Source organism: Primulina tabacum, chromosome 4 (assembly GCF_025594145.1).
Source record: "Primulina tabacum isolate GXHZ01 chromosome 4, ASM2559414v2, whole genome shotgun sequence".
Lineage (NCBI taxonomy): Eukaryota > Viridiplantae > Streptophyta > Magnoliopsida > Lamiales > Gesneriaceae > Primulina > Primulina tabacum.
In genome coordinates, this window is record NC_134553.1 from 5,031,455 (window position 1) to 5,055,553 (window position 24,099).

At 36.7% G+C, this 24,099-nt stretch overlaps 3 protein-coding genes across 4 annotated transcripts; 2 read left to right on the forward strand and 1 right to left on the reverse strand.

The window, feature by feature from the left end:
* Positions 1 to 828: 828 nt before the first annotated feature.
* LOC142542698 (ALA-interacting subunit 3-like) lies at positions 829 to 5,790 on the forward strand. Its single transcript, XM_075649474.1, has 8 exons — positions 829 to 1,465; positions 2,514 to 2,572; positions 2,858 to 2,932; positions 3,014 to 3,127; positions 3,233 to 3,303; positions 3,648 to 3,945; positions 4,479 to 4,768; positions 5,434 to 5,790. Exons 1-8 carry the CDS (start codon positions 1,378 to 1,380, stop codon positions 5,486 to 5,488), a joined length of 1,050 nt encoding a protein of 349 aa, XP_075505589.1. The 5' UTR covers positions 829 to 1,377; the 3' UTR covers positions 5,489 to 5,790.
* An 8,751-nt stretch (positions 5,791 to 14,541) lies between these two features.
* Positions 14,542 to 19,126, forward strand: LOC142542701 (2-dehydro-3-deoxyphosphooctonate aldolase 1). 2 transcript variants are annotated; one of them, XM_075649477.1, is made up of 14 exons: positions 14,542 to 14,743; positions 14,809 to 14,863; positions 14,938 to 15,035; positions 15,133 to 15,229; positions 15,355 to 15,420; positions 16,305 to 16,364; positions 16,504 to 16,578; positions 16,685 to 16,769; positions 17,096 to 17,154; positions 17,319 to 17,363; positions 17,740 to 17,838; positions 18,002 to 18,049; positions 18,173 to 18,220; positions 18,561 to 19,126. In XM_075649477.1, exons 2-14 carry the CDS (start codon positions 14,828 to 14,830, stop codon positions 18,615 to 18,617), a joined length of 873 nt encoding a protein of 290 aa, XP_075505592.1. In that variant the 5' UTR covers positions 14,542 to 14,743; positions 14,809 to 14,827; the 3' UTR covers positions 18,618 to 19,126. The 2 variants fall into 2 exon arrangements, with proteins under 2 accessions (XP_075505592.1, XP_075505591.1); XM_075649476.1 differs by having other exon boundaries at positions 14,602 to 14,697.
* A 478-nt stretch (positions 19,127 to 19,604) lies between these two features.
* LOC142542700 (glyceraldehyde-3-phosphate dehydrogenase GAPCP2, chloroplastic-like) lies at positions 19,605 to 24,099 on the reverse strand. The gene is made up of 14 exons (XM_075649475.1): positions 23,735 to 24,099; positions 22,843 to 22,937; positions 22,683 to 22,750; positions 22,567 to 22,605; positions 22,248 to 22,348; positions 21,895 to 22,007; positions 21,726 to 21,825; positions 21,502 to 21,648; positions 21,284 to 21,344; positions 21,098 to 21,195; positions 20,875 to 21,017; positions 20,677 to 20,760; positions 20,435 to 20,524; positions 19,605 to 19,930 (listed from the first exon to the last, which is right to left on the reverse strand). Exons 1-14 carry the CDS (start codon positions 23,819 to 23,821, stop codon positions 19,873 to 19,875), a joined length of 1,284 nt encoding a protein of 427 aa, XP_075505590.1. The 5' UTR covers positions 23,822 to 24,099; the 3' UTR covers positions 19,605 to 19,872.

Sequence of the window (24,099 nt, forward strand, 5' to 3'; positions counted from 1 at the left end):
AATGATAAATAAAAAATTTAAACATTTATTATATAAATATATAAAATATCTGCTGAAATAAACGACGAATGTCACCTTCACAACGTGCAAGCATTTTCACAAGATGGTGAAATATATGTTATGTTGAAACTTTCATTCCGTTTTGGATGTAATCTTTCTTATATCAAGTAAGAGACTTTTATGTTATCAAAATTTGGTGTTACTTTGTGATATTTATTTATTTTTTTCAAAAATAATTTCGTCGTCTTTTAAAATTAAGAAAAAATTTAATTTTAATCATGTTAATTAATTTGGTTTGAGTTGGTCAGCCGACGCCCTTCAAAATTGGATGAGATTTGATTTTTTTTTTGTTCTTTGAAAAAAATTATGTAAAAAGTACACAATTTGTATTATTAGCCGCCAAAATATAAACAAGAGAATTGATAGGTGGGGTTAGCCCAAGTCTTAAAATGAATAAAATTGACACAAAACTTTCAAATAAAAATAAATTTATAATTGAAAACATTGTAATTTTGATTATTTATGTTCGTAATAAACAATTTTTGCCTTTTATATTACCAAATTTAAATTTTAGTTTTGTATTTTTCTAATTTTTGGTAATTCTATTAATTTTTTATCACGAGTAATAATTTGACAATATACGTATCAATATTACAGTGATGTTATATAAAAAAAAATACTAAAATTGTGACACGTTAGGTAATGTGAAATGATTTTTATAAATTGAAAATATCATTCCATATTTTTGTCAATAATGTTTGAAACTTTATTTCCCTAATCTCGAAATTGCTCCACAATTAATGTTATAAAATCCATAATAAGGTTTGGTAAAGTTCAAATCCGACGCTTACGAGGTGGTTTAGAACCTTTATCACGGAAGCTTCGATGGTAGAACTAATGATGCACGATTGGATCTGATTCTTGGGATATTACCCAAGGCAGCAGAGCATCGCTTGAAACGCGTCGAAATCCAATCTTATTTGACTGTGTCCTATTTCACCTGGAATCCGATTATGTATCTACCAAATTCTCGTTCAGACAAGCTTCTAGAGAGAGGAATCTGAGGGGTTTCAATAATATTTTTGGGTCTACGGTGAAGCCTACGATGGGGAGACATTTCCAAGTCAAAGAATAAGGGCGTGAAAATTTGAGTCGCGCCACACCATCTCATTTATACCCAAGTAGCCGAACACCTCGTTCTTGTTTTTTATTCTCTCCCGGAGCTGTTGGATTCCAAATTTCCAGTATCCGTCATTCCTTTTTTTTTTTGTTAGACTCTGTGTTTTGCTACCGATCGTCTTTGGTTTCTTGGGTTTTTCCCCTTTTGTTTTGTAAGTTTTGAATTCAAGTAGAATAAAGAAAGTTATTGCGGGCTTGATGAACTCGAATACTCCATCATCTAGTACGGGAGGACCTGGATCGGCCGATTCCACCGGACCTAGAAGAAATACCAAGCGACCAAAGTGTATTTTTCTATAACCCATCTTCTAGAACATTTGAAGTCTCGTTTCGTGAATTTTCTTGATGTGCAGATGAAATTGTGTTTGGGAATTCTTGTTCTGGATTGTGTGACGTGTTCTTGGTTGTCTGCTTTGTACTCGATCTTTGTTTAATTGATTTTCAGGAGGTTTTTGGGACCAGCTGGGCATGTAACTTTAGATGTGTCGCGAATATTTGCTATATTCGGATTCTAGGACCGAGTAATTGTTTTGGTATGTGCATGATTGGGTAAAAGAAAAGGATAAAATATTCAATACTAATTTCGGTATTATTTAGCTTTCGAGCAAAATAAATCTCAATTTTGTAAGTAGCTCTATATATGTTAGATACGACCAAATTAATTTGTAGGACTGCAAAGGTTCCATATTTTTCCATGTTTGACGAAGCAGATTGCATATGTAGTTTACTTGACTTAAGTAGTTGTTCTGGTGCTAGGCAAGAAATTTATATAGGGGCTGAGATAGAAGTTTCTTGACGGATTATATGGAATCTACTGTAATACTTTATGGAAGTTTTCTTGAACAATTTTAAGGATTTAAATTCTCTGAAATTATTGTAGGTTACCCTTGAATGGTTTTCCAGAAACAGAGCAAATGTATTGCAACACACGGAAGTTGAGTTTCTTAGATGCAAATTAACGCGATGCTGAAGTATTCTCACTTCTAATCAGTTCAAGGACATAGCATCGATAGCACATTAATTGTACTTTGCATTTGTAAAATCATGTGAAAACCCTTGAAATATGCCCATAATTTTCATATGGGCTAAGTAAAAGAAGAACATGTCATATCTGTTGAAATTAAATAGAAAGTGTTATTATTGTGTGGACTGGTGGATGCATTGGTCTTGTACTGTCTCTGACGAAACTTTTGATACATTATTTATCTGTTTATTATTGGATAACATTAACATATTGATTGACCCTTTTTCATGATTATTTAGCAAAACGATCGTATCTGTATCACAAACTGGTTTGGAACATTTTAAGTGGATTGTATTTTTTCTCTCTCCAGATTCTAGGTTTTCACAACAGGAGCTTCCAGCGTGCAAACCTATTCTCACTCCTAAATGGGTAAATATTATGATTTCTCATGTGGGGTGTAAACAAATCAAGTTGGCCTGAATATTACGTGATTCGTATTCAAAACTATCAAAACCACACCGAGTTCTAATTTGAGCAGATTTCGGATCTAGTTATTTTGTTTGATAGGTTTGCGAGGTTTAATATGTATTTATTAAAATGTTAAAAATAAATGAGCTGGCAAGCTTGAATCATAATGAAGCATTTGCTTAATAAAGTTTGTTCATTAAGTTAAAATGAAAGTATCCTGATGATTGCATGCTCTTTTTGATGCAGGTGATCTCAACATTTTTGCTTGTTGGTATTGTCTTCATTCCCATTGGGATTGTCTCCCTCTTAGCTTCTCGAGATGTATGAATGCTCCGACTCATATATCGGCTACTTTACTTTCGCAGCACTATTGTTAACTGAGCTTTCCTTTATATTGGTCAGGTTGTTGAAATTGTCGATAGATACGAGACTCATTGCATTCCAAGTGAATACCAAAATGACAAACTTGGGTATATTCAAGGCCCTCAAGACAAGACCTGTTATAGAACTCTCACGGTGAGTTCCTTCCAGTATTTGCTTGTTACTATTCTCTTTGCCTCTGTGTCCCTCATATGGGCTTCTTTACTAGTGAGTTTTAACTAAGAAATTGATCAACAACAGGTTCGAAAGCATATGAAGCAGCCGATTCATGTGTATTACCAACTCGACAGTTTTTACCAGAATCACCGTAGGTACGTATAATGTAGAGTTTACTGTCTTTGCTCTGATTTTTTGACGACGCTGAGTTTTTGTTGTTTACCCTTACCACCTCGCACTTTCCTATGGGGCTGAGTCCTTTTAGTATTTACGTCCCGGAATATTACTTGAATATATGCTTCCACTTTAGATGGATTAAATCAATTATAAAGTTGTCATTCATGTTTTCCTTATGCACTTACCCTCGCTCTCTCTAAGACAACACATACACTCATTTCAATTTAATGTACTAGTCTTTTTAAGTAGTTTGTTGTCTTGTAATTCAGGAATCCTGCAAGAAGTTTTTATAATTTCTTTTGTATCTCTTGATTGACTTTAGATATGTGAAGAGCCGAAGTGATCAGCAGTTGAGAAGTGCAAAAAATGAGGGGGACACTGATCCTTGTAAGCCTGAGGCAACCGTAGATGGGAGGCCAATTGTTCCTTGTGGTCTTATCGCCTGGAGTCTGTTTAATGATACTTATAGTCTAACTCGCAACAACCAGCAGTTGAACATAAACAAGACAAATATCTCGTGGAAGAGTGATAGGGATCGGAAATTTGGGAAAAATGTCTTTCCGAAAAATTTTCAGAATGGAACTCTAGTTGGTGGTGGAACTCTTGATCCTTCTTTACCAGTAAGCCTCTATAAACATATAATTTTTACTCTTGTCCGTAAAGCTTGATCTGCATTGAGATTCTCTTAAAACCACGTCTTATAAAACTGAGGTGCAGCAAGAGTGCATTGCATTTCATAATTACATGACACTTTCAATATAGTATCAAATCTAACCATTCAGCATTTTACTTTCCTTGGAAATGTTTATTCCTTTAATTGTTTCCAGTTAATCATATTATGCACCAATTCAAAGTGTAAGAAAATTAAAATTGCAATCGGATACTACCGCAGTTCTGAAATTATGCTGATCTGTTGTGTTTGGACATCCAATAAAAAGAAAAGGTTGAAAGAGCTGCAAGTGCAAGCTCAACAGATTGGTGTAAAGTTGCTAGATCAGTTCTGACTTTGTTAACTGTCACTTTCAATAATTGGCTAGTAGTAAAGTTGCATCCTTTATTTATTTATTTATTTATTTATTTTTTATCTATTTCAAGTTTAAATTACTCTTTACAAAAAACTAATTATCTATCTGAATATGTTTCCATTCAACAGTTGAATAAACAGGAGGACCTGATGGTTTGGATGAGAACTGCAGCTCTTCCCACATTTAGGAAATTGTATGGGAGAATAGAAGTGGATCTTCAAGTTGGTGATACCATCAATGTGACGATAAGTAACAATTATAACACCTACAGTTTCAATGGCAAGAAGAAACTTGTTCTTTCTACTACCAGCTGGCTTGGAGGGAAGAATGAATTTGTGGGTATTGCGTATCTCACAGTGGGTGGATTGTCCGTTGGTTTGGCCATACTTTTCGCTCTTATTTATCTAATTAAGCCGAGGTATGATTTGTTTGCCTTCTCTTCATAATTCTTATTTATTTCCTCCCATTTATTCTTCATCCACGACCAAGTAGCATTCATTTTAAGTAGTTTGGTTGAGTTGCTCCATAATTAATGATTCCTAGTAGTTTGAGCCAATGCGGTGTTTTGTTTGATAAATGAACGTCTGAGAACATTTTTACAAGATGTTTTCAAAGAACAGTTTGGTTGTGGAAGTACTTAGCAAATGCTACGATACATAGAGTATGTTGGGACAGAGAAGCTGCTTTTAAAAAGTTTACAAGAACACACCTTTTCAAAAACAAAAAATTCAGTTTCCGGGATTGGGCTCCAGTTTCAGCTCCCCTTAACAAAATCGAAAAACAACGGGTTTTCACTAAAACCAAATGTTAAAATTAGTCTCGGGTTTTTTTTTTCCAAAAAATTAAACACTTACAAACCAAGATCAATAGTGTTTTATCTGTAACTTGGAGCTTTTGTATCCCCAACCGATCCATAATTTGATCATTTCTTATTTTCTTGCATCCCCCTTAATTGAAGTTCACTTTTGACCTCATGTATCTGGTATCACCGGGATAATTGCTCTAAGGATCTCTATTAATATGACTGTCGAGATGCACAAAAAAATCATATAGTTACCATCATTCTTATGTTATCCCATGCAGGCGACTTGGAGATCCGTCTTATTTGTCATGGAATCAGAATCCAGGAGGTCATTAATCTGGCTTATGTGCGTTGTTCAGCTGTCCTTTTGAAATCACTGCCTTGTCGTCGCTCCCCGCATTCCCTCTTAAAGAGCTGCACACCAATCTGAATCACACACAGTTCATATGTTTGATTTGAACTTGGTTTATTATTTTGAATGTCTTGAGCTTTGTATTTGTACACTACAAATATCTCATGTGTTTATGCACAGATTTGGTTACTTGTATAGTTTTAATATTTCAGTTTGAGAAACAGGCATAAAGGTCGTTTTAGAATCAAAGATTTTACCATGTATCTCAAATCTCGTTTTTATTCCACTTCTACATAGCCTTTTCCGATCGAGTCAGCCACATGTTTCAACACCAATTTGCAGAATATGTGAGTACAATTGTCATATTATATTCAGATGTTGTTCACCGGTATTTGAACCAAAACAAAGTATACAATCTAAAATATATGTTTATGTCCTTGATAAATTGGAACTTAAGCTAACAAATCGCTGCCCAAATGAACACTGATCGAATATGTATATACCCCTCCATCTTCTGATTAATCAACTACAGCTGATTCTGATGTTTCTTCAAAAATTACAAATAAAGAAAATGGCAGCCATCGTAACCTGCAAGAGAGAAATGCACTAATCATTAGTATACTCATATGATTAGGAGCAATCCACGGCGATGAGTAAGAGCAATTTTTCCCTCAAATGATACATTTTCAATCTGAAGTGTGATACTTTTGAGCATATTAGATATCTCATGAAGTTTCTCATTAAGATTTATGAAATGAATCCACAACTTGATATGATATTTTGACAACTTAGTTTGTGCTTTAAGCTACGAAATGAGACTTACTTGGATCGACAGTGATAAGTATAGCCGTTCCTCCAAAGTCGCATGTCCCATGTCACCTGAGTCCTTTGCCAGTAGCTACTGAATGCATAAGATGCATGTGCAAATTAAGTGTTTGGTTCAAAACAAGATCCTGTTGATTGAATCTGATCACAGTCAGCTCCAGATCCACAGGCATAGTTCATAGCCTCTTCGATGATTGGATCAGGAACCGACGCATTGGCTACGCACCACGTGGCCGTGGTTGGGGACATGTGAGTTGGTGGAGGCACGGTTGGAGGTGGGAAAACTATGGGTGGCAAGAATGCATGTGGGCTTGGAACAAATCCATAAGGAAATGGAGTAGTAAAAGGTGGGCTAGGCTCGTAACTCGGTGGACTTGGTCCGTAACTTGGTGGGTTAGGCGCGTAGCTTGGAGGACTGGGCTCGTAATAAGGCGGGCTAAGCACTTGTTGAGTTGGAGTAGGCACGTTTGTGACTGGATTGGCAACTACACTAGGTGGGCTCGGAATAGTAATAGGTGGGTTAAAAGTTGGGGCACTCTGGGTGTTCCGTAAGTTGGGTCTTCTGGGCTTGGTACCGTGGAAGGTGGCGGGGGGTAAAAGGGATAAACACAAAATGGGGAACTTACGTAAAGGTCAGTATTTGATGAATCCAGTCGCGCGCATGTTCGTATCTAACCTTCTCTTGGGTTGATGAACTTTCTTGTAGGTTTAATGTTTGAACTTCTTGTGTGCTTCCAACTTCTAAATTTGTGAAATGTTTTGGCTGCAGCGGTTGAAATATTATTAGGTGAATCGAAACATAAATCTGCGAATGGGAGGTAAGACTTTCCTCATCTCATTGTACATTATGATACATATCTTAAAATAACTAAAAGATACACATCATTCCATCTACACACACATGAATTACATTTGGAATAAAAAAATTTAGAGTGGGAAAGAGATGCAATCATCCCTATGAAAAAACATTCAAATTTGTTGCATTCGAAACTTTTGATAATTTTCAGGAATGCTTTCTGACTCCTAGAGCGAATGCGAAAAAACAGAAATGAGAAGATGACTTACCACAGTGGACAGAACAAATGGCAGCAGAAAATGCGTGGAGAGTCAGTAAAATGCATGACTTCACGAGAACTCCATTTTTCTCCATTGGGAACTCAAGATAAGTGCCAAGAATTGTTTGTATATTATTTTCAAAGGCTTCTAAAATTAGGGAACTCTAGTCGGTTATACGCTCTAGTATTGATCCCCAAAAGGGTCATCGACAAAATTAATGGATGACTTTATGTAGAATACCCGAAGTGATGATAATGGGGAGACAACTGAAAACTTTAAGAGACACGTTAATATATCTCCTCAGTATCATCAACATTAATATTACTCATGCGTTAAGATATAGACCTTTGAAATCTCATCAAGGTTGCTGCTTGCTAATAATTTAACGCACACATCTAACAAACTTGAAGTTAAATATTAGATTATTTGAGTTGATCAATACAAGAAAAACCTGATTTTTTAGGTCAGGCCACTTTGCAGTAAGGTGAATGGAAATGTGTGCATGAAGAAATGTAAAACCTGTGGGAAAAAAGCTGTGAGTTGAATTCATATTTGTAGTGAGGGCATTTTTGAATACATGATATTCTCAATTACTACTATTAATTATCCGTGGAATAGGAGGTTCAAGATGAAAGCAAGGACGTGAGCGACAAGTCACTCCGCACGTAATGTACGAGTATACAAACCTATATATGCATGCATGAACCATGACTGGTGATTAGGGATCAAAACTGGAAACTCATGCTCAGATAGGAAGACGCCGAGAGTATGTAGCTCCGTCGCAGATCGTAGTTTTGAGTGACTCACATGCCTCAAAATACTTGGACCTACAATGTTTCGGTCACCATATCATGTTGTCTCGTCAGATTTGATGCCAACTAGTGTTTGATCGTCGACAAAAGAAGGTTGAGCAATCCTACTAAATTGGATATCTAAAGGTATATAGGTTCAACATGATATTCAAATGCAGCATAATATTATGACATAAAAGCATGCATCATAAGCATGCATTCTCATCCGGATATCTCAGTCAGACTTACGTACCTCTACACTGGTCTAGGGTAAAAAGAATACTCTGTGAGCTCTAGTGCAACTCGTACGATGTCAAGAACTGTTGGAAAAGCCTAGAATGCTCTAGAATTCGAGAGAATGCTTTGAAATTAATATGAAATTCTGATTTCTGAATTCCATATATATAGCCCGAGTTCGGAAGCTCCAAACTCTACGTGTCAACTCGCGCTTGATATCTCATTTTCGGAATCTCCGATCTCCCCTTCGGAAGTTGGACACAATACTTAGAAAGTTCTGATCATCGTTTCATAATCTTTGTTCTCCGTGCGGACGTTCTGAACACACTTCGGATGTTCTGATCTGTTTGGCCATTCCGATCTGCTCTTCAGTTGTTCATAACTAGCTGTTGAATAAACATTATTATTTGCTTAAATAATGACACTCTAATCAGGATTAAACAATAATTTGTTGATAATCGAACTTGTGTCATTACATCAACAGTACAATAATTAATAATTAACGAAAAAAATTGTGTGGGCAACAGACACAAATTTTTTTTAGAAACATACCATAATTAAACCAAATATAAACTTAAAGATTTTCATGCTTTTAAATTAGCACTTTTAGAAAGAGCAACGAGACGACCCGAAACCTGCCATTAGAAAAGGAGGACCGACTTGCTATTTTGGTGTGCAACAAAATTACCAATACAACCCACATATTTTATATAGTATGGCAAGTCTGTTGGAAAACAAAAGCAGAAGAGAGAGTACAGATGAATCAGGAGGAAATCCACCTTTATTGAATCACAAACTTGGCTATTATATAGCCTTACAAAGCAAATAGAAATAACTGAACAAACTTGAAAATAGCTAACGTCTAAACAGACCAACAATGCTGAAAATACCAAGTCAACAAATAACAAAACCCAAAATAAAAGGAAGTAGTGGTAACTAACCACTAAACTAGTAAAATAAACATTAACATTTCCTCCCTTAAACTGAAGAGTACAAGCTTCAGTTTACATCATTTTCAGAGCAGATTCCCAATTGTTCTCGTAGTTTGACAAAGGTATTCAACTTGAGCGGCTTAGTCATTATGTCAGCTAGTTGTTCTTGTGTATCACAATATACTAATTCCACAATACCATCCTTTGTAAGATCTCGAAGAAAATGAAAACGCACATCTATGTGCTTACTTCGACCATGCATTACTGGATTCTTTGAAAGTTTGATTGCAGAGCTACTGTCACATTGAATAATACATGACCTGCTTTGATTGTGATCTAGCTTTCCCAACACCCTTTTTAACCATATTGCCTGACATGCACATGAAGTTGCTGCAATGAATTCTGCCTCTGTGGTGGATAAACTCACTACTGGTTGTTTCTTTGATGACCAAGAAATTGCCCCTGAACTTAATAAAAAAACATAACCTGAGGTGCTCTTTCGATCTTCCAAGTCTCCTGCATAATCACTGTCAGTGTAAGCAACAAGTTCATCTTCTCCTCCCTTACTGTAGAATATCCCAAAATCAGTTGTTCCTTTTAGATACCGTAGCACTCTTTTTGCTGCTTGTAAATGTAACTCAGTAGGATTCTCCATATGTCTGCTAATTATACTTACTACAAACATTAGATCTGGTCGAGTAGCTGTGAGATACATGAGACTCCCTACTACCTGTTTATAGTAAGTCTTGTCTACTTTAGCTCCCCCTTCATCTTTCACAAGCTTACAACCAGGAACAATAGGATTAAGAACATAATTACTTTTATCCATTCCAAATCTGTTGAGTACCTCCAAGGCATACTTTTTTTGACTTATAAAAATGCCATTAGATTTTTGCAAAACTTCAAGTCCAAGAAAATACCTCATCCTTCCAAGATCAGTCATATCAAACTCATGCTTCATGGAATGTTTAAACTCAGCAGACATTGTTTCATCATTTCCTGTAAAGATTAGATCATCAACATATAAACTCACAATCAAAACTTTACCTTCCTTGTTAGTTTTGATGAACAAAGTATGCTCATAGTCACATTTTTCAAAAGCTTCCTTCATGAAATATGATTCTATACGACTGTACCAAGCACGGGGTGCTTGCTTGAGCCCGTAGAGGGCTTTCTTTAACTTATAAACTTTTTGCTCATTTCCTTTTTGCACATAACCACAAGGTTGTTCGACAAAGACTTCTTCATTCAATTCGCCATGTAAGAATGCAGATTTCACGTCTAACTGATGAATGGACCACCCTCTTTGAGCTGCAAGTGCGACTACCAACCGAATTGTTTCCATACTTGCCACAGGTGCAAAAACCTCAGTATAATCTATCCCATATTGCTGTGTGTAACCCTTTGCCACAAGCCGAGCTTTGTGTTTTTCTACTTCTCCATTTTCATTAAACTTAGTCTTGTAGACCCACTTTACTCCAATTGTTTTTCCTCCCTTTGGTAATTCTGTCAATTCCCATGTACCATTTTTCTTTATTGATTCCATTTCAGTATCCATAGCTGTTCTCCATCTCTTACTTTTAACAGCTTCTTCAAAATAAACTGGATCGGCAGCTACAAACATAGCAAGTTGGGCTTCATGCTCCTCCTCAGAAAGTCCTTCACATGTCTCATAATTTCTCATCCAAACAGGTGGTCTTCTATTTCTGGCTACTGCATTTGAAAGGGAAGTATTGTATCTGTTTTGTATTAATAAATCTGATTCAGTGGCTAAATCAGATTCAGTGGCTGCAACATCACTTTCTTCTTCATGTTCAATGGCATCATTATCACTTTCTTCTTCATGTTCAATTGCTTCTTCCCCATCATCACCCCATTCTAGATCACAAACAATAGCTTCTTCATACTTCTTATCCCAATCCCAATTCTTCTCTTCTTCAAACACAACATCCCTACTGATTATGATCTTTTGTGAAATGGGGTCATAAAGTCTGTAAGCCTTTGATTCTTCACTAACTCCCAACAATACACAACTGAAACTTTTATCATCAAGCTTTGTTCTTTTGCTGTCAGGCACATGAACATGTGAAATGCATCCGAAAACTCTAAAATAGTCAACTGAAGGTTTGAGCTTACCCCAAGCTTCTTCTGGAGTTTTGTTTTGTACTGCAAAAGTTGGACTTCGATTCAAGATATGCACGGTCCAATTTACAGCTTCAGGCCAGAAGTTCTTTGGAATCTTTTTTTCTGATAGCATACTACGAACCATATTCATAATGGTTCTATTTTTGCGTTCTGCAACTCCATTCTGTTGTGGCATGTATGCAGCTGTTAACTGTCGTTGTATGCCATGAACATCACAGAAATTTGCAAATTCTTGGGATGTGAACTCACCTCCTCGATCACTACGCAAACTTTTAATAAATGAGTTTGTTTCCTTCTCAACATGAATCTTAAATCTTTTGAAAACAGCAAGCGCTTCTGATTTTTCAACCAAAAAATAGACCCATGTTTTTCGACTAAAATCATCAGTGAAAGTGAGCAAGTACCTTTTCATGTTGTTTGAGATTGGATTAATCGGTCCACAAATGTCTGCATGTACTAACTGTAAAATTTCAGCAGCTCGCCAATTGCTTTTCTTTGGAACTGAAACCCTGTGTTGTTTTCCTACCAAACAATCTTTGCATAGTTTAGAGGAAGGCTGAAATTTTGGTAATCCATTCACCATTTTCCTCTGTTGAAGAGTCTTTAAGCCGTTAAAGCTCAAGTGGCCATATCGACAGCGCCAAAGCTGCAAAATGTCTTCTGTGATTGTGTTAAAACAAGTAGATGAAATAGGTTGGGATAGAGCATGCAACACAAACATCCGATTTGCTGAAATTTTGGTGTCCATAATCAAACCTTTTTGTGAATGAAACACCTTACACTTGCCATGTTGAAACAAAATGGTAAGCCTTTTTCTTGTAATTGTCCAATACTCAGCAGATTATTCATCAACTCAGGAACATAAAAGACTCCAGTGATGATCTGTGTCATTTCATTTATTTTCAGCCTTACATTCCCCTTTCCTAATACGGACATTTTTGGGTTGTTCCCAAGCTTCACTGAATCTCGAAAATTTTCATCGAATTCTGAGAAATAATCCTTTTTTCCACACATATGATTGCTGCATCCAGAGTCAAGAAACCACGTATCTTCTCTATTGGTGTTATTCAGATCCACATACGTCATTAACAACATCTCCTCTTGATTTCCTGCATAGTTTGCCTCTGTCTCTCGGGTTGGACATTCCCATGCAAAATGCCCTAGCTTGTGACAATTATAGCACTCCACTGTGGCTTTATCAAAAGATCTCCTGCTACGTCCTCTTCCTCGTCCTCTATAATTTCCACGACCACGACCTCTGCTTCCGGAGTGATCTCTGTGAGTAACTTTCAAGGCTTGTTCTTCTTCTAACACATGAGAGTTCATGCGTTGTTCCTGTACCAGAAGACTACTCTGTAACTCATCTATGGTTAGAGTGTCTAAATCGTTAGACTCTTCGATAGAGCAGACAACATAATCAAATTTGGAAGTCATAGATCGTAAAATCTTTTCAACAATTGCAGTATTTCCTTTATCTTCACCATTGACTTTCATTTTGTTGGCAATAGCAAAAGTACGAGAGAAATATTCGTTCACAGATTCTCCCTGCTTCATGTGAAGAATTTCAAATTCCTTCCTCAGAGCTTGCAAATTTCCACGCTTCACCCGTGTGGTACCCTGATATTTCCGCTTCATAGAATCCCATATATCTTTCGCAGTTGTTTTGTTTAGGATTGTTTCTAGGATAGAACGATCTAATGCCTGAAACAGATAGTTCTTAGCCTTCAAATCCTTTAACTGCTGATCTTCAATGTGCTTTCTCTGTGCCTCTGTTAGAACAGCACCTTCAGCCATTGTCGGAACTCCATTCTCTACAAGTCCCCAATATTCCTTTGCACGCAAGAAGTTTTCCATGAGCATTGCCCAATGATCATAGTAGCCATCAAACTTCGGAACAGCTGGATGGACAAATGAACTCTCTGTCGTCATTATTGAAGTAAAACACACGTAGAAGACTGCTGCTTCTAGCTAATCAGGCCCCTATAATGGAGCTCTGATACCAAATGTTGGAAAACAAAAGCAGAAGAGAGAGTACAGATGAATCAGGAGGAAATCCACCTTTATTGAATCACAAACTTGGCTATTATATAGCCTTACAAAGCAAATATAAATAACTGAACAAACTTGAAAATAGCTAACGTCTAAACAGACCAACAATGCTGAAAATACCAAGTCAACAAATAACAAAACCCAAAATAAAAGGAAGTAGTGGTAACTAACCACTAAACTAGTAAAATAAACATTAACAAAGTCTAACCTTTTTTTGTGTGGACTTTGGCGATATGGGGCCGAATAGCACTCAACTCAAGGGCTCATATCGCATTTTAGTGGGTCCTATATTACTAACTCAACCCATTTATTTTATGTAGAATTTAATTTATGCCTTTAATTACTTTTTTTTTTAATGTTTCTAGCGTTTTATTAATTATTACTTGAAGACTTTAGTGGTGACTCGAGTTAGGTAAAAACTTGTTTAAGGCGCTCTCACGGATCGTATTTTGTGAGACTGATCTCTTATTTAGGTCATGCATGAAATATTATTACTTTTTATGCTAAGAGTATTAATTTTTATTGTGAATATCGGTAGGGTTAACTCGTCTCACAGATAAAAATTTGTGAGACCGTCTCACATGATACATACTCCTCGGTACCGTTTGGTTCATGGTATGAGATATATAGTATGGAAATAAGTAATATTTTGTAATAATAAAATAAATAGAAAATGATAGTTAATATAGTGTTTGATTTAATTGATTTGATTGATTAAATTTGAGATAATATGATATTACCATTTTGTCATTGTTGAAAATATTAATAATATTATTTATTAAGGGTAATATCGTAATTTTATATTATTGATTTGATTGATGAGAGATAAATTATTACGAATTTGATTGATACTGAAATAAATAATTAATAATTTGATTGATCGAGATAAATAATACTTGTACAAAACAAGTGATATGATAGGACTATTTATATTAATACTTACAAGTACTTGAACCAAACAGTTACCCTCGAGTTATCTGATTACATTACAGAAAACCCAAGTTTCGCGGTCCAATTTAGTAATCGAAGCAGCGGATGAACCGGGGCAATGGCCCAATATATAGTCCGCTGTGTTTTCAGGAATTTGGACTTTCCGAAAACCAAACCCGACCCGGAGAACAGCTGCAACTGGAAAGAGAACTTGGCCATCATACAACAGTAATTCAGTTTCTATCGCGTCTCAGATCCTCTGCATTCTGAATTTGTAAGTGTGTGATTTTTCCTCAACCGCTCAAATCTATTGTTTTTCTCTGTACGTTTCATTGTCAGGGAGAAGCTTGGAATAGAAATGGAATCGTCAATTGCTCTTTTCAATCAGCTCAAGGTTTTTGAATTTCGATCTTCTCTTTCCCTTTACCTGAATTTTCATGCTAATTACTTTGATATTTTGATGAGCAGGCAGCGGATCCATTTTTCTTACTAGCAGGTCCGAATGTGATTGAATCGGAGGATCATATTCTCTACATGGCGAAGAAGATCAAGGATATCACTTCTAAGTAACGTCATATGTCGGAATATCGTTGTGGTTTGCTTCAAATTAATTTATGTTCGAAGAGTTAGTCAAACTGATCATACGATTTTTGTTGTTTTCAGACTTGGATTGCCGTTGGTTTTCAAGTCGAGTTTTGACAAAGCTAATAGAACATCTTCTAAGTCGTTTCGCGGACCTGGCATGAGTGACGGCTTGAAGGTGGATATCTGTTATATTACTCTTTGAGTGTGATTTATTGTGTATTCACGTGTACTGCAATCAAATTTCAACTCAATTTTATGAAATGCAAGTTATAGTGAGCCATCCCGTTTTCGTGTTTGCAGATTCTTGAGAGAGTGAAAACCACTTTTGATATTCCAATAGTTACTGATGTGCACGAGTCAATTCAGGTTCGATTCAATAATGGAAATTTTGAATCACTTTTGTCCAATTGAGTGATTCAGTACAGAAAAATGTTGCTGAACTTTGTGTGAGCAAGCTCTGAGAAAAAAATGTGATTCTGTCATCTTTAGTATTTGTTGCCATTATTCATGAAAGAAAATATTTCTTGCTTGGAGCATGTCCCGGTTTGTGGAATCCCGTTTCCGAATGAAGTCCTGTGATACATTCAGTAGGTGTTAGACATAATCCTGTAAGGCAACACATCTCATGAGTAAATTAAAGCTTGCACGGGTATCCTTCTATCTGTAGAAAGCATTAGGTTAGTAGAGACATTCATTGAGAGACTAAATCTGTTATGGGCCTAAAGTTTTGTTCCACAATATACATTCTTCATGAATCAAACTTTTGATGAAGAACTCACAGAGCTAGCTGGCTTGTGAGAAATCCCGTCGAACTAGCCAATGAAGGAACTTGTGATGCTATGCTATTGCTATCACAAGAATGACTGTCCGTACTAGCTTTCCCGGGAAAAAGTGCTCTAATCCCTGCCACAAGCAGAGGAACCTCCTTGGACAAGGATTTAGATGAAATGCCATTACTTGAATTTTTGGCAGCTGAACTACTGCCGCCTTTCCCATTCTCACAAACATTTGAAATATTTGCTACAATTGCCCTGGCTTGGAGTTAAAGAAGGGATTGCTCCAGCAACACTTCCGCTTGCATTCCTTCTCTAGCGTTGGATTTCCTTGATGTTTCTTACTGTCTTGTGAAAAACTGACACATTAACTCATGATTTGACATTGTAGTTCCTGAGTGTCATGAATTTTTATCATATCGTGCTAATCTCTTTCGACAGTTATGTACCTTTCTTTTAACAACTGATTTTTCTCAGTGTGAAGCTGTTGGCAAGGTTGCTGACATAATTCAGATTCCCGCTTTCTTGTGCCGGCAGGTGAAATTTACTCTCCTTTGATGGACAACCAATCACTTCCTTACTAGTGTTCATAATTTTGGTAATATTCAGCAGTAGCCAGTAATTCAATGCTGTTTATGTTACCAGTGTCAATTTAACTTCTTGCTTCTTGGAACAGACAGATCTTCTTGTTGCCGCTGCTAAGACTGGGAGGATTATTAATATCAAGAAAGGGCAATTTTGTGCTCCTTCTGTAAGCAATTTCATCCCCAGTTCTTTCAGTTTTCCTCCAAACTTAAGTGGCCATGTTTTGATATCATCTGTCAGCAATATGGTAGTATGTTCAGTTGGTTTTGTAGGTCATGGCAAACTCTGCTGAAAAGATTAGGATGGCCGGAAATGAAAATGTTATGGTTTGCGAGAGAGGCACAATGTTTGGCTACAGTAAGTTCATCAACTTCATTAGCGCTCGGTGTTAGATGAACAGCTAAGATACTCTAGAATGTGTGATTGATGGATATGAAGCTTTGCTGTAGGTTTGATCCCGCAAAGCCTTTTCTCTAAACAAAAGAGCCGATCTCGTCAATAAAGTTTCTTTGAGCCATGCACTAAAATTTAATACCTTTTCAGTTTTGTAATAGACTTTTTTTATTGCGATGGAGAAATGTTTCTTGCAAAAAAAATTAGAATGGCCTGTGATTGAAACTATTACTGTGGAATTAACATGTTCATAACAGTACTGGCCTAACTTCATTTGGTATGTTGTACAGATGACTTGATTGTTGACCCACGAAATTTGGAGAGGTTAAGGGAGGCCAATTGTCCCGTTGTAAGACCGTCAAACCATGTGCATCTGTGTACATGACACTACTTTTGGCACATTAATGATACACATTCTCTAGAATAATTTCCTTGGCAGCACTTCGTGTTCCTGAAAGTGTGTGTCTGTGTGTTATTCCTTCATAGTTTCTGAATTGAATAACTCTATGTCAGGTAGCAGACATAACGCATTCACTACAACAACCCGCTGGGAGAAAGGTATGTACTACAGGAAACATTTGTGTTGGCCGGCAGAATCATCAACCGTGGATTATTTGACCCGTGTAGGATGATTATTTCCAAATCACATGCTTAGATCTTGTTGGCAATCTCTCTCTCTCTTTCAAATCGTGTCCGTGTCCGTAAAATCTGTGGTCATTCCAGATACATGCCACTAGGCAGTTATTAATGACATAATGCTTCATAATATCGAATGTCCCTAGATGATTTTCAATGACACAATTTATGAAGATTTGTCATGCCACAAAAAAACACTAAGAAAGCCGTGTATCATTTCTCTTCTCAAAGCGACCATTCCTATTATACCACGAGCTTCATTGCCATATTGACGATTAACATTCCTCTTATTTTACAGCTGGAAGGTGGCGGTGTTGCTAGTGGTGGTCTTCGAGAACTCATACCTTGCATTGCCAGGACTGCAGTAGCTGTTGGAGTGGACGGTATTTTTATGGAGGTATAGAATGAATCCATTCTGGCCTGGATTTGTTTCCCAGTGTGACTTTTTCTATACACTATTCTGATAACGGGAAATTATTTTTTTATATGAATTTGCTTTTTAATATTTACTTTTTGATGATTATGCTTTTATAATATAATATAATATTGTATCTGTCCAGGTGCATGACAACCCTTTAAATGCTCCTGTTGATGGCCCAACTCAGTGGGTAAGTTTCAGGCGTTCGAAATATCTCTTAGGCTCTTTTAATCAATCCGCAGAAGAATCCAAATTTAGGTTTGCTGGTTGGAACAGTCTTAACTGTTTCCCATGTTCATTTATGCTATTATAGCCTCTTCGCCATTTGGAGGAACTGTTGGAAGAACTCATAGCTATTGCTGTAAGTTTCTTTTAACTTGCCTTTTAATTTTACTTAATATGAATCCTTTTACATTCGAAATAGCATGACTACGCTTACTAGTCCTCACTAAGTGAGTCCCTAATAGTAGTCATGCTCTGGTTTTGATACCACTCGTTGTCAAAATACTAACGCTTTTCGACAAGAAATCCGTTCAATCCAACAATTTCTCCCTCGCTGATTCATCTTTCATTTGGGTTCTGCAAATAATTTTCTCAAACCATTTTAGTTTTGGATTTTTCTTTTTCCCATCAATTGGATGTCTGGTGATGTGGCAAAAATATTATCCGTGTCTGATACATACATGCATTTGTCTTCATAGAGGGTTAGCAAGGGGAAGCAACATTTTCAAATCGATCTCACGCCATTCGGCTCGTGATTTGGTCCACGTTTTTTCGGTAATATTATATCATAATTGTCTTACTTACTAGTAATTTCTTGCCAGTGTTTGGGGAATTCTTCTGTTGGATTTGCTTGTTTGATGTTTAAAAATTCGCAAGTGCTCGTTGTTATAATTATTGGGTGATTTAATATTCCTTAGTTTGAAACTCGCGAATAACTCAAGCTCAACTCGATAAAATTGTCGAAGTCGAGCTCGGCTCGATAAGCTTTTCGAACGAACTTTTTATCGAATCAAACTCTGAGTAGCTCGCGAGTGTGATTTGATTCGTTCACATCCTTGTCATTGTGAAATTTTATCCAGCGCTTCATCAACTGGTTAATTTCTATACACTAACAGTCACAATTCTCTCTTTTTTCTATCTTTTTTCCTCAATCAAACAATCATGTATGGCATTATTGTGCATATAGTCAAATTTAGGCACGCCTGACTGTGGTGATTATCTAGCTGGGCAGATAAATGTAGCGTGAGAGATTTCCCTCAATTTAGACAAAAAATGAGATGAAGTCTTGGTTCTTAAATACCTCTCTAATCATTTTAGCATTTCACATGTAAATTGTCGGTTTAAAGTAGTTCGTTATTGAATTCGTACCGGTTTGTGTATTGAATTACAAATGATGCAGGGTTTTAAGTTTATTTTTAGGCTAATTGACATACGATGTGGAAATCTTTACGAGTTACGACTTGTTGATGCAAGCCAAATATGATTTTTTAGGGTGGAAATTTTATAGCTGTCTGCCACTAAAAAAGTAACCATCGTTTTACAAAAGCCTGTTCTGCAAATTCAATAACTAACGGAGAAAGGGGGTATTTGGACTCAACATGAAATTGGCACAGTAATGAATTCGTTGATTCCATAAAATCATCGAAACCAGTACAATTTACTCATTGATTCACATAGTTGAGATTTTCTCCATCAAAATTTCTCTTTTTCTTCAATGCAAGTAAACCAACGGCACATGTTACTAAAACAGAATGAAAATTTACGATATACTATTCATTTTCATACAACATACGAAATATATCATTAAGTACAATCGCGAAATAGAAATTCTTAAGCGGAATTAAACAAGCAGTCGTACACGAAACCTTATTGGATGCCCCTGGTGTGGCTTCTAATTCTAATTCCAAAATATGATATAAAATAGAAAAAAAAAATTCAGACACAAAAAAGCAGTAAACTTTGTGCTATCCCATCCAATTCTCTAATGGATCACACAAAGTTTAGCATCATCTATTTATTGGTTGCCGCCACTAAAGCCATATGCTCTATTAGATCCAACACACGGTTGCTGCACAAAGAAGACCAAGATAGTGACTATTCTCAAATCCGGGGGACTTTAATTATTATTTTTTTCCAAAGTTTTCAATTGAATCATTATTTGATATTTCAAATCTTACGGTTCAAAACATACTATTACGCATTCGCAAGTTGCATTATCTCTATTTTTCTCAATCAAATCGTTATTTTAATACATTCTTCATTTCATCCTTTAACTATCACTTCAGTATATATATATCACGACTTCTAAGTTTTATCCAAACACATTAAAAAATATTTTCAAACATGCTACCAATTTTTTTCGCAAACTTGGGTGTTAGATCAACTTTGAAGCCGATTGAACAGCAATAGTTAACGAAGAGAGAGAGATAGGAACTGCAGGTGCAATCTTGGTCCGTGAGGATATTTGTCATTTGCCCACGACAAATATCCATGGGACGTGATCCAGACATGCGTTCATTGTACACAAAACGTAACACCAAGTAGCCTACATATTCAAATGGAGAAAATGTACCTGTAACCCCACTCATTATCATACCAAGCAACTAGCTTCATGAATGATTTGCTAAGACCTATGCCAGCCTTTGCGTCAAAAATGCTTGACCTAAAAAAACATATTTTCCAAACTTGTGACAAATCAGTTCGAGTAACACGCACAGCTTAAAAATAATGAAAGAGATAATGAGGTGTTAATGATAGTGAGATTATATATTAAGTATGAACATTAGAAAGAACTAAAGGAAGGAAAATTTTTACCTAGAGTCACCGACAAAATCATTGGAGACAACATCATCTTCAGTGTACCCTAGGATGCCCTTCATTGGACCCTCAGCTGCGTATCTGAAATTTTAAACCCAAAATTAATTATATTATGAAAATTATCGGTCAGATCTGATTCCATCCAAACCCAGTTAAACACAGACAAGCTGAAAGCCTTAAAAAGAACTCACGTACTTAATAGCTTCTTTCACATCTTCATAGGAAGCATTCTTTTCGAGTCTACAAGTTAAGTCAACAACAGAAACATTAGGAGTCGGTACACGGAAAGCCATTCCAGTGAGCCGACCATTGAGTTCTGGAAGAACTTTCCCAACAGCCTAAAATTTCAGTCAGAAGATAAAACCACACGTCACAAAAATTGATGTTATAAGGTTATACTGTTTAAAACATTTCATACCTTTGCAGCACCAGTAGAACTAGGGATGATGTTCTGCCCTGCTCCACGACCACCTCGCCAATCTTTCATAGAAGGACCGTCGACAGTTTTCTGTGTGGCTGGAAGTCAAAAACAATCAGCGTAATTAACTATGGCCTTTAAATATGCCAAGTGTCTACACATGTTTTTTAGTGCTGCGATGTATACCGGTTGTTGCATGGACGGTTGTCATTAAACCCTCTAAAATACCAAACTCCTCGTGTACAACCTGTCAAGGATAACTACTGTCAAAAACAGTGTGCAGACGTGATTAAATTGCCATTGGACATTTAACCTCAGAGAAACTAATTCTCGATGAAATCAATCTACCCAATTGTACGAGATCACTACTTTTTATCCAAAGTTTTGAAAGATTTGAGTCAAACCTTGGCCATTGGTGCAAGGCAATTGGTGGTACAGCTAGCATTGGAAACGACATCCATGCTTGGTTTATATTTAGTCTCGTTTACACCGACAACGAACATAGGGGCATCGCCTGATGGAGCTGAGATCACAACCTTCTTTGCCCCACCCTACAAAACAAGCTCTAATGAGAATATTCGTTTACTAGGACACGAAAGATGGTGTTAAAAGCTAACTGCTTATTTACCTTTTTGTGTTCTGATGCCTTATCAATAGAAGTGAAGACCCCAGAAGATTCAACAACATACTCAGCCCCATAATCACCCCAAGGAATCTCTGCTGGATTCCTATACGGAAACATTGGAGTTAGCATGCAAGTTCCAACGTTAAACGAGTCACGGATAGTATTGTGATACCTTTTGTTACTAATTTTAATCAGCTTTCCATTTGTTTCCAAAGTAGATTCATCTACAACCGAGACGGTCCCCTTGTATGGTCCATGAGTCGAATCGTACTTTAACATGTATGCCTGAAAGTAGTTAACAGCATATATCATACTCGTGATCCTTAAGTAAATAATTCCAAGAAACATGCATGAGTAAGCAAGTTGTTTTTCAGGCCACAAAAGAGGTCCTGTATATATAATCAGGCTCCAATCTCAATACTCCGAACCCCTCCGAATCCCTCTTCTCGATTATCCAGATTACAACATAATTCATGAAAGCAGATATTAAAGAAACATGCATGAAAGCAGAACAAGCAGACTGACCATGTACATGGCATCAATGAAAGGGTCATTAACTGCCACCACATCAATGTCATCCCTGAGGGTTGCTATGCGCAGAACGAGCCTCCCAATACGCCCAAAACCTTCAGGGTTCAACCATCTTAGTCATGTCATGTGTGGACTTAATGTTTTCCAAACACATACTATATCTGCTAATCATCATTGAATTCATGCAGCATATGAATATAACACTCAAAGCATAAATATTTACATTCCTAGCAAGAAAAAATAAAGTTCAGACTTCAGAGATATTAATAATGTGGTGACGGTTACAAAGCAGGAAAGTGACTAGAATACATACCATTGATCCCAATCTTTGTTTTCCCTCCGCTTCGTGACTCTGATTTAGTCAAATGTTCAATAGAATTAGTCAGGATCTGAATATAGAAACAATCCAAAAGCAGGCCGAATATTTACTTGGTATGGTTGGAGGAACTTCTGTAGCTGTTGCTTTAATAGGCTTAATCCCATGTGCAGTAAACCTCCTGTACATCAAAATATTACTCCCATATGAATTTAGGATAACATAATGCTTCCAATAGCATTTTAAACAACGAATATTGATAAATGACTCAACTGTAATGAATGTGAATCAACTTGAACATTAGTGCCACTGATGCTGGACCTGAACTTCACTACTTTTACATTGCGGCTAAAACTCCCATAAGATACCTAAAATAGGTTGTTTGATCAAATTTCTCAACATATCAATAAAACCTGACTTGTTATTCATCCAACTAAAGTAGAAGGAACGAGAAAGGAAGAGTACTGGTTCATGGAATAATTATTCTCTTGTTTCCAAAAAATATATCCAGTCCTGGAAATTCTATTACAAGTATAGTTTAGTCATGATTAAGAAAAATTCAGTCATGAATCTGCACTACTTCCCGAAACAATTTATCTGACAACTGAAAAATAAAGAAAATGCAAGTAAAATTAACACCGCTGTGGACCTCACCGTTGAAGAGGATTAGACTTCTATTTTTCATTGATTAATGCAACAAACAACATGTCCAATCCACTAGCTATGTTGTTGAAACATAAATCATCATATTATTAGTAAACAGGGGAACTCTCTAAAAGCAGTACACGAGCTTCCATCGTGGAAAGATTCCAAATATTGCTCGAGTGTCGATTTTGCAGTATAGAAACGGCCACAGATCAGATCCGTCAACTTTTTCATTGGCGAATATTGTTCGATATATTAATTAACAAATGGAAACACGGATAAAAAAATCACGCAACGAAATCAAACGTTAGGCAAAAGAGCAAGCCACCATGTAAAAAAACACATAAAATTAGCTTCCGACCATAATAAATGCAGAAAAACGCAGAAATTTAAAAAATATGATTAAGAAAACCAGAAATAAAAAAAAACAGCTGATCCGTGCTCTCTTAAATTTTCGTCATTCTCGACGGATCAAACTCAAAAAATCCCGTGAAAAAAGGTGAGCAACATAGTAACACACCACAGATCGATCGGATGGGCGGAGTGCATCGGCATCGAGACAAAGAGACGGCGCAGATCCGATAAGCGATGAAGAGAAAGCCGCCATACTTGAACACCAAATGCACAATTCCTAATATCAGCTGCAGCGACTTGATCTGCTTACGCAACTTGAATTGAAAATAAATGAAATAGAGAAGCAAAAACCCTAGAGAATTGTGTTATTTCGGCCTTCGCCTTTGACGAATATTTAAATGGTCGCGGATTCAGCAGCTGGCGGAGTTTCCACGAGAACGTCACACCAACCGCGACCACGCCATAAAACAACTGTTGTCGTTTTAAGGAGTGAGGAGGCGCCGCTTTGTGCAGCTAATGACTTTGGTAGCC